The 10,392-nt window shown below is 45.5% G+C and overlaps 1 protein-coding gene across 1 annotated transcript; it reads left to right on the top strand.

Moving 5' to 3' along the window:
* The first annotated feature begins 680 nt into the window (after positions 1–680).
* On the top strand, positions 681–9,355 carry TGOLN2 (trans-golgi network protein 2). Its single transcript, XM_053366776.1, has 4 exons — positions 681–838; positions 2,009–3,021; positions 5,450–5,533; positions 7,197–9,355. Exons 1-4 carry the CDS (start codon positions 724–726, stop codon positions 7,200–7,202), a joined length of 1,218 nt encoding a protein of 405 aa, XP_053222751.1. The 5' UTR covers positions 681–723; the 3' UTR covers positions 7,203–9,355.
* The last annotated feature ends 1,037 nt before the right edge of the window (positions 9,356–10,392 follow it).

Here is a 10,392-nt window from a genome sequence, read left to right as displayed (position 1 = left end):
TCTCCACATCCTCGCGCTTCGCTTGCCCTAGGCCAAGGGTTGGCAACCTAAGGCCCGGGGGCTGGATCTGGCCCAATCGCCTTCTAAATCCGGCCTGCGGGCGGTCCGGGAATCAGCATCTTTTTACATGAGTAGAATGTGTCCTTTTATTTAAAATGCATCTCTGAGTTATTTGTGGGGCCTGCCTGGTGTTTTTACATGAGCAGAATGTGTGCTTTTATTTAAAATGCATCTCTGAGTTATTTGTGGGGCATAGGAATTAGTTCATTTTTTAATTTTTTTTCCAAAATATAGTCCGGCCCCCCACAAGGTCTGTGGGACAGTGGACTGGCCCCCTGCTGAAAAAGTTTGCTGACCCCTGCCCTAGGCACTGCTTTGGAAAAAGGCCAAGGCCAACAACTGCTGGGGGATCCCACACGCTCGCCCTCCCCTTTCCAATCCTTTTCAAGGGCAGCTTTTGAGGGGGTTTTTGTTTTTAATTCAAAAAATCCATGCTGCGTGTCACTCTACACTTTTTTCTTTCCGTTGCTCTACTATCGGCCCGCTCTTCGCTCCTCCTCCTCCTCCCAAGCGTTCGCGGCGGAGAGTCGGGGCCCCGCCCCGCCCTGATCTCGCGAGAGCAGCGGCTTCAGGAACGCGGACAATGGGGGGAGGGCGCACCGGAAGTAGACGTCTCGCTTCCGTTTCCTTGACCAGAAGCGGAAGGAACCCTTTCAGGCCGGCATGGCGGCGGCGTGGCTGGGCTTCCTGCTCCTATGCGGCCTGGTTGCCTTCGGCGCTTCGGCGCCGGTAGGCACAGAGAAGGATGGCTCGGAGAAGGAACGGATTCCTGACCCAGGTCGGTGGGGAGTTTGTTTCCCGCAACCGTCTCTCCCTTTCGAGGGGCGTTGAGGGAGAGCCGCGCTCTGCACGCGCTCTTGGGCGCTCTTAACCGAGTTATTTTGTCTCCCGCGTTTGACGGTATTCCCACCTCTTCCCCCTCCGCCCCATTGGCCATTCCGTGGGGAATAGGTCCAGGGTCTGAGCTCTGAACCCGCATTTGCCTGCAATTAAGTCCAAGTGAAGGTGTTATTGGTGTGTGGGGGGGCGTTACTGGTTGAGGAGGCGGCGGCGTAGTATGGTCAGAGCAGGCCTTTTGCAGGGTGGGAGCAGTGCCGGATTTACGTATAACCTAAACAAGCTATAGCTTAGGGCCCCCAAAAAACTAAAGAAAAAAACCGGATGTACATTTCCAAAATATAAGATGAAACACAAATAAAATAAAACCTACGTACAGCAACAGTGTTTTGTGTTGTGTAGGCTCCTATTTGTTATGTGCAAATGGCTTTAGATACCTGTTAGGTCCATAAATTACCATATAGCATATATTCAACACAAAAAACAGGGACAATTTGTTGTTGACAAAGGACAGCTGGACATACAAAGGGCCCCATTACCTTCAGTAGCTTAGGGCCCCATCAAATCTAAATCCGGCCCGGGGTGGGGGTAGAAGTAGGGCCAAAACAGCAGGAGGCCCCTGACCACAGCAGAGCTCTCCAACCATGTTTAGGGACAAGCGAGGCCATCCAGGGTCAGCCATGAAGTCCATTGCCTAAAATTGCTTGTTAGTCAGTAGTTACTCCTTAAGGCCTGGTGATGCCTCCCCCCCCCCCCAAAGTTGGATACCTGGATCCTCTCTGGGAAAGTGGCTCCTTTCATTTGGGAAGATGGTGAGGTGCAAGTCGCTTAATGGGAGACACAGGGCATATTAGCGATGGGGGATAATGGGCGCTGTGAAGATGAGATGGGCTTTGATGAATGCACAATTGCACTGCAATATAGAACGCTGCACTGCTCGTTTTTGTTGTAGATATGCTTCAAAACACGCAGAATGGAAAAAGACAGCAGAAGCACACCTTCATAGATTTAGAAAGTGGAGGTTTGAGCACCAGGTGGCATACCAGTGCAAACAAATGTAAATATACTGCTGGTATGACATACTAAATGTTCTTTCTTTTTTTCATTTCAGGGACTCGCACTGACATTGCACTTCCTGGGCACCCCCAAGGTGATGAGCCTCATGCACAGTCTTCTCCCGAAAAGCCAAAAGCTGATGATACCGATCAATCTCCCCAACAGGCAGCTGCCCCTGGAAGCTCCAAAGGTGATGAGTCTCATGCACAGTCTTCTCACGATAAGCCAAAAGCTGATGATACCGATCAATCTCCCCAACAGGCAGCTGCCCCTGGAAGCTCCCACGGTGTTGAGTCTCATGCACAGTCTTCTCCCAATAAGCCAAAAGCTGATGATACCGATCGACCTCCCCACCAGGCAGGTGCCTCTGGAAGCTCCCACGGTGTTGAGTCTCATGCACAGTCTTCTCCTGATAAACCAAAAGCTGATGATTCCGATCAGTCTCCCCAACAGGCAGCTGCCTCTGGAAGCTCCAAAGGTGATGAGTCTCATGCACAGTCTTCTCCCGATAAGCCAGAAGCTGTTGATTCCGATCGACCTCCCCAACAGGCAGGTGTCCCTGGAAGCTCCAAAGGTGATGAATCTCATGCAGAGTCTTCTCCCGATAAGCCAAAAGCTGTTGATTCCGATCAGTCTCCCCAACAGGCAGGTGTCCCTGGAAGCTCCAAAGGTGATGAATCTCATGCACAGTCTTCTCCTGATAAGCCAAAAGCTGTTGATTCCGATCAGTCTCCCCAACAGGCAGGTGTCCCTGGAAGCTCCAAAGGTGATGAATCTCATGCACAGTCTTTTCCCGATAAGCCAAAAGCTGTTGATTCAGATCAACCTCCCCAAGAGCCAGATGCCCCTGGAAACTTTCAAGATGATCAGTCTGAAGAAGATCAAGAGGACGACAAAGAAGGTGGAGAGGGGACTCTTGAAGACACCCAGCCTAAGCATGATATGGGGAACTCCCGGGCTAGTCCAACGCCCAAGAATGGACCTGAAAACAGCCACTTCTTTGCCTATTTGGTGACCACAGCCATTGTTGTTGCTGCCTTATATATTGCTTACCACAATAAACGAAAGGTGGGTGTTTTAACTTTTGTGAGTGTGAGCCAGTCTTGGTGCTTGGCAGAATATGTGCAGTAGTGACAGAAGTTTGGCTAGACATAATAGTGCTGTGGTCATTAAAAGAAGGATCATTATATTTTTCAGTCAAAGTTACCGTATTTTTTGCCCCATAGAACGCACTTGTTCCCCTCCAAAAATGAAGGGGAAATCCGTGTGCGTCCTATGGGGCGAATGCAGGCTTTCGCTGAAGCTTGGAGAGCGAGAGGGGTCGGTGCTCACTCGCCAGGCTTCAGGAAGCAATCAGCAAGCCTGGGGAGCCCGTGGGAGTGTCCACAAGCCTTGTGGAGAGCAGCCTGTTCTGGGGTCGGGGGAAGCTCGGGCTTCCCCCGCCCCAGCCCCGTGGCTGGGGGGGGGGGGAATAAATTTTTTAAAAAATCATTCCCCCCCAAAAAGGGGGGTGCGTCCTATAGGGCAAAAAATACGGTATTTTTAAGTGAAGGCTGGGACAAGAAGCATTCATTGACATTAGTGTGATAAGTGGGCTTTTCTAATTATAGCACATTTAATCTACCCCCCTGCTATCTGTGCAGGATTATGCTCCTTGGTCTGACTTTCTCCCATCTTCCTGAGTGGTGCAGAATATAAGAGTTTCCATTAAATTAGTGGGATGTGTAGGGATGGATTGCCTTCTCTTACTTTGTTTTAGAATTTGTAGCTCGTTGCGCATTTCCAGGGAGGTCCTTTGGAGATGTGTTTCCGTATACTAAACTTAGCCATCACCAGTCCCAATATGCATCATGGGTGTGTAGTGGGACCAATTTCTCGGACCAATCAGAGGTGTGCTTTAGGCCTGCATGATACATCGGCGAGGACCAAGGCCAGGATACATTGGTTTGTGTATCAGCACTGTACCTTGAGTGAAACTGCCAGTGTTAGAAAGGGGATAGAAAAGCTAGAAGCCAAATGGCTCCGGGGACCTGGGTTGTGGGTGCCAAAACAGAATGTCTAGTTGCCACTGAGGGTGTGTGTGTGTGTGTGTCAGCAACACTTTTTATTTATTATTTTGATAACACCACACTTTTAGCAGAAATTGTTAATACATGTTGAATTGGTGTTTACAATAAAAATACTGGCACTACAGTTTTCAAAACACTAAGCTTTCTTGTTAAACTCCTTAACATATTGTCCATCTTTAACATATACAGTGGTACCTCAGGTTACAGACGCTTCAGGTTACAGACTCCGCTAACCCAGAAATAGTACCTCGGGTTAAGAACTTTGCGTCAGGATGAGAACAGAAATTGTTCAGTGGCGGCAGCGGGAAGCCCCATTAGCTAAAGCGGTACCTCAGGTTAAGAACAGTTCTTAACCCGAGGTACCACTGTACTTGGAGGCTTCAGTCATCCTTGTTTCAGTCATTCTTGAGTGTCACCCAGGCGAAAAAAATGACACTCAGACTTTTTGAGGTGCTTGTAAATGGAGTATCTTTAGGCGCAAAATGTGTCTGGTTTTCCTGCTAATTTCAAACCCTGGAAACCACTGCTGCTTTTTGTTGAAACTTTGATTCAGATACTGTGTAGTGGTATAATTGCATCAATTCATATGATTTCCTGAGGTTTGTGTAATGCAGTTCCTCTTACTTTGAGCAACAAGCACCTTGCAGTCCTCTTGTTCCAGCTACATGCTTGTAATGTTTAAGAAAAGTCACAGGAAATTTTGAGGGGCCTAGTAAAGTCAAGTGTAAGCAGGAGTGTGTTTTGAAGTGAAACCAGAAGAATGCTTAATGTTTCTAACTTTCTGGGGTTGCTTTGTAACTTCAAATGAGATTTTTTTTTTGTCAGGGATATTGAAGTCTGGAAAAAATAAAAGGGAATGAAGTGGGAAGAGAGGGAAACCATTATGAAAGCCATATGCAGTCATAAATGTGTAGAGTGGTACCTCAGGTTAAGTACTTAATTTGTTCCAGAGGTCCCTTCTTAACCTGAAACTGTTCTTAACCTGAAGCACCACTTTAGCTAATGGGGCCTCCTGCTGCTGCCGCACCACCGGAGCCCGATTTCTGTTCTTATCCTGAAGCAAAGTTCTTAACCTGAAGCACTATTTCTGGGTTAGCGGAGTCTGTAACCTGAAGCGTATGTAACCCGAGGTACCACTGTACTAGGGAGTAAGCCTGAATGTTGTTGGACTGTATTTCTCATATCTCTGTTGGCCTTACTGGCTTGGAATGATTGGAATTTTTGTCCAAGAACACCCAGAGGACATCCCATTGGCTTTCCCTGCTTTTGGCCTTCTTCTGACCTTTTTCCTTTTCATCTTGTTATATGCTGTGTTTTCTGTTTTAATTGTAGGTCTGCACATTTTAATGAAACATTGGAATATAAATGTTGATAAATCAACTCTAGCTGCTGTCAATTTATCTACTTGTTTGTTCTTCCACCCATAGATTATTGCCTTTGCTCTCGAAGGGAAAAAATCGAAGCTAACCCGAAGACCCAAATCCAGTGACTATCAGCTACTGGAACCAAAGGTATGTTCTTGCCCTGTAGCTTCTTAAGCAACTCAACTGAAGTTATTGACCAGATTGGATTTGATTGTGTCTCTGAGCAACTGCAGTTAAAATCTGTACAAAGGTACAATATAAGCCAGGGATGGGGAGCCTCAGACTTGGGGGTCACATGCAGCCCCAGGCCACACCCCTCATTGGCTTGGCTTTGCACCATCTTTGAGTATTTTTGCCTGGCTGGAGTGTTTCCTTGAACTCTGATAATGCCTCTTCTTTGCCTGAATATAGGCTAGACTGGTGTGTGAACAAAGCTAAAATCCCCAGTTTTTGCTCTGTCCTTATTTGCCTCTGGCCTCACCCACCACTGACATCTGACTCCTGAAAGCTTGCTCAGATGGGAATGCAACCCTTGGGCTGAAAAAGGTTGCCCATCCCTGATACAAGCCAGACTTTTCTCTCCAAAGACAGCTGCAGGTGAATTTAAGGGTAAAGGAGCCAACTTATTAAAAATCTGTAGTCTCCTTTTGTTCTCTCTGTTCTTAAATAGCATGTCTCTTTTACTGATTACCAACTGAGAATCATAGGCACATGTATATAGTTGCATGAGATACATATTGTGTTTGTGCAATAAGTCCTAATCAACACTGAAAGGACCAAACCAGAGGCAGGAGCTTGTCAGCATCGCCCTTGAGCCAGTGCCACCAACTGGACTCATCCACTTCAGCCCCGACTGGGCTAGGCGAGCTGGGTAGCACTTCCAGAGACCACCTTCTGCACAGGAACAGGTCAAAGTGCTGTGGACTCACAGCTTAGAGTTGTGAGCACCGGATTCACTTCCACAAGAAGACAGTCGTCGCACAGCAGAGTATAGCAGAGCATAAACGACTCGGAGAGCAGCTCTGTAGAATATCTTCTTTATTCTATCTACAACTATAATATACAACTATATACAGAGCTAAATGAGGTCTAAGCATAAATGAATGCTGAACTGCACTGAGTGTCTGCAGCTGCTCTTAGCAGCAACCTTATCTATACACACAATCTCTAACACTTAGTCTCTCTCTCTCTCCGACACACTGACTGACTAACTGATGTTAGGCTGGAGCGGAATAAGTAGAGAGCAGAACACCGCCCCTCCTTTCTGGAAAATCACCAGACTCATCAGCAGATTCTTGGATATGGGAGGGGCGAAATCTCCAAACCAGAGGCAGGAGCTGAATGCTTATTGTGCAAGTTTGGCGAAAGCTTTATGGTGGAAGCATAGAACTGCACTTCGGCTAGAGTGGGAAGAAGTCTGGTCTTGGAATAAAGGATATGCCAGGTCAAAGCATTCCATATTGAGTAAATTACAACAAATGCAGCAGGCCAAAAAAGATGCTGCATTAATCTGTAGCTTATTAAGAGTTACAAGTTTATCCTTGTTCATAGATGAATGAGTCGTTTGTGCTGTAATGTTAATGTGTTTAACAACCTGTGGAGGGTTGCAGGTTAGCCATCCCAGGTCTTCAGGGCATTCCTTCAAACTTGTAAGAAATTTGTTAACCTAACTTTACATACTCAACATTGTGTAAGATTAAATCTCTCTCTCTTTCTCTCTTTAATCTGGTGTAAAGTACCATCAGTACATTTGTAAGTTGATTTAAATCTGTTTTTTCTTTCTTTCCCCCTCCCCTTTCTCTCTGTGCAGATCTAGAGCAAACCCAGAAATTCTTACGTGATGCTGTGTTGAATAAAAAAAACCTTGTTCCCAGTATGGGCACACACAAAACATGGAGGAAGTCTTGCCTTCCGTCATGAATGAGTACAGCCCTGAAGCCTATCAGCTCTGCTGTTGTGCCCCGGGGGAGGGAGGAGCAAGAAGTGCTTTTTCTTGTGCACGTGCACTTTGGAAATGATTATGCCTCAGTCTTTCTATCCTGTGTTTGTACACCTTTTGGCTACTTGAAGTTGAACTGTGTCCCCCCATACTGCAACAGAAGAGCCCAAAGGGGATAGTGTGTGTGTGTGTGTGTACATCTCTCCAAATGATGTGGTATATGATTTCTACTGTGTCAAAGGGCTGGATTTAGGAGGCACTGTGTCTATTGAATGCACAGCTTGACTTCCTCGCCTCCTGGCTTCCTGGCATTTTCATAATAATTGACCTGGTGAGTTTGTAGTTGACTTTGATGAAGGCTGTCGACTGCTGTCCATGGTATTGAACCAGAAGTTCCCTTTGTGCTCCATTGAGGTAGCTGAGGCATGTTTTGCCACACAGACCATTTGGACGTCTTCTGTTGGTAGATGGCAATTTTGAGAAATAATTATTCAACAACAAAACTGCTTGAGATGTCAGAATACGTGAAAAGGCAGGATCATCATGCTCAGCTTGTACTTCCTAATTCTTGATTGATTTGGCATATTTCTGATTCACTAGAGACTAAACGTCAAATGATCAGGAAGCTACTGGTATAAAAGACTTTGGTTTGGGGGTGTTTGAATCCCTTTCCTCCCCTCACTCTGTGCCAAACTTCTTAGAGAAGAATCTTGATTGATTGGTAAATCGATAGTGCCATATCCCCATTCTAAAATGTCACAGGAGGATGGCAGTTGTGTCCGGGGCTGTTCCAATCACCGAAGGCCACAAATAATTTAAAGATTATATACCCTTGGCTGATCATTTTCAAGGAAAATAAAACTGTAAATATTTTCTGTTTGTTGTGACAAATGCACTGTCTTAGCACTTAAGAGACCCTCGCTTCTAAAAACCAAGAATTTAATTGCTTGTTACATAAGTCTAAAAGTGTTTCTTCACTTCAGAAACCTAATTTGAGGCACTGCTTCTTAATTGGGAAGAGCACTTGTGTAAAATAGATCACCAATGCACCACTGAAAATAGTAGTTCATGAGTGTGTGTATGTGTAATTGCATAGCAGTGCTGTTTTCTTTCCTAAATCTGAATTTCTGGTAATTCCACAGAGCAGGTTGTAATGCACAACAGCCTGTTCTACATAATGTGAGTTTAGGTTTGGTGGCTTTCACCACACTGCAAGTATTCTTTTAGGCTGATTTTATTTTTATTCACCACGAGGAAGTGGAAATGAAATGTGAATGAGAAAGTAATTTTGATGTTTACCTGAGGTTGCATTTTGTCTTGTGTATTTCCGGTCAAAATCCTTTGCTTTCTCAAATGGAATGAAACCTGTTCAGCCACAAGTTGTCATTAAACCTCTCCGAAGGACAGTGGTGGCCCCCATCCTTTCTGCAGTTCCTTTCAACCGATTCTGCCTGCTGAAATGAAGCCAGTTCGTGGCATGGAGTGCACTTCAGATGGAGCTATTGCATTTTTGAATGCTCTTCTGCGGGAAACTTGCTTATCTGGTTGTCTACTGCGCAGTTATAAATTTGCAGGCCATTATGAGCACAGGGGAACCTTCAAACCCGATTCTCTCCTTGCAACCCCCCAGCAGCCTGATGTGGTGCAGTTCAATTCCACCACATCATTCTGCCGCATGGGTAGACCAGACCCAAGCCACTTTGCCCTGAATCTTTGCTATCTCATGGAAGTCCATGGGCCAGCTGTAGACCATTTGGTTTTTAAGTAGATAAGAAACACGCAACAAATGGAGAGGACGGGTATTGCATGTCCCCACCGCCAACTGGCCAGTAAATGACCTCTTGGTTTGCAACCAGCAGATGAAGTTCCTCTTCTGGCACATAGTGTAAATTTCTGGAGTGCAGTAGGATTTCTTGCTCCGAGCTGTTGGTGAATAAGGACTGGTGGGTGGATTCTGTCATTGTGCTTGTTTCTATAATTCTAAAAGAAAACTGGGAATGTTCCCACCCCCCTTCATATATTTTGTGGTATTTTTACCTCAGGCAAAAGGCTAAAGTTTTAAGCAAGTAAAAGCTTGCCTGCTATTTCTGCGTTCAATTTTTTGAAAAGCTGAACATCACTTGAATCGAGTTCCGTTGCTGGATCACATTCCTGTCAAGTGGGGGTGGGTGGGGTGGGAGAGGGGCTTTCTCTCTCTCTTTTTTTAGGTCACCTCCATTCCCTATTTGATCCCGTAAGTGTGCTTCTGGTTTTTGCAGCTTTAAAAAAAAGACACTTTAGGAAAAAAAAGTTCAGGCTTGTTTTTAATCAGTTTGTATTTTCCCCCCTGTGTGGTGAATTAAATAAAAATTCATGAAACATGAAACCTTTTGTTTTCTTGAAACATCAATTTCTAAACTGTCATAGCTAGGTAGAGAGATTATAATGAGATCTTTCCTCCAGGCCTCTGCACTCTGTTCCAACTATCCAATTTCCCCTTCCTTTTATTCTAAACTGGAAAGCCCTGGGTGTTGTAACCCTTTTTCACAGGAGAGTTGCTCCAGCCCTGTGATTAATTTGGTTGCAAGGTTACAAGATCTAAGCGTCTTTGTTCTGAAAACACATCTCACACTCCTAAGTCACACCACCTCAAACCATCCCTATGGAACCATATAATGCTATTTACTTTTAGTCATGTGAATGCAATCTCCATTAACTTTGTAGGGTGGAGAAAGCAGTTTCCTTGACAGGTGGTTCATTGGTTTGGCTTTCACCTGTTAACAAACACAAAAGCAAATGTACAACAAAGCGAAAGCTGCTGACTTCCTGGTGCCATTTAGCGCATTGACACTGTGTTCATATTAGTTGTCAGGATCTTAGCTTCCTGGAGGGAGATCAATCTGATAATGGTCTGGAACAGGTGTAGGTTACATGGTGCTCTCCAGATATTTTGGACTACAATCCCCATTACCCCTAGTCCGTGTGGCTAATAGGGATGATGGGAATTGTAGTCTGCAATGTCTGGCAGGCACTTGGTTTGCTTCTGCTACTCTAGGGCATACAGCCAGGCCACAGCAGGTCTAGATTC

Source organism: Podarcis raffonei, chromosome 15, assembly GCF_027172205.1.
Source record: "Podarcis raffonei isolate rPodRaf1 chromosome 15, rPodRaf1.pri, whole genome shotgun sequence".
In the NCBI taxonomy this organism is placed as follows: domain Eukaryota; kingdom Metazoa; phylum Chordata; class Lepidosauria; order Squamata; family Lacertidae; genus Podarcis; species Podarcis raffonei.
The sequence above is the reverse complement of the archived record's forward strand: the minus strand, read 5'-3'. Positions and strand labels throughout refer to the sequence as shown.

Coding starts and splice junctions, on each gene's coding strand:
- TGOLN2 (XM_053366776.1), top strand. CDS start 724: ATGGCGGCGGCGTGGCTGGGCTTCCTGCTCCTATGCGGCCTGGTTGCC. Junction 839..2,008: donor GGAACGGATTCCTGACCCAG/GTCGGTGGGGAG, acceptor TTTTCATTTCAG/GGACTCGCACTGACATTGCA. Junction 3,022..5,449: donor CTTACCACAATAAACGAAAG/GTGGGTGTTTTA, acceptor TTCCACCCATAG/ATTATTGCCTTTGCTCTCGA.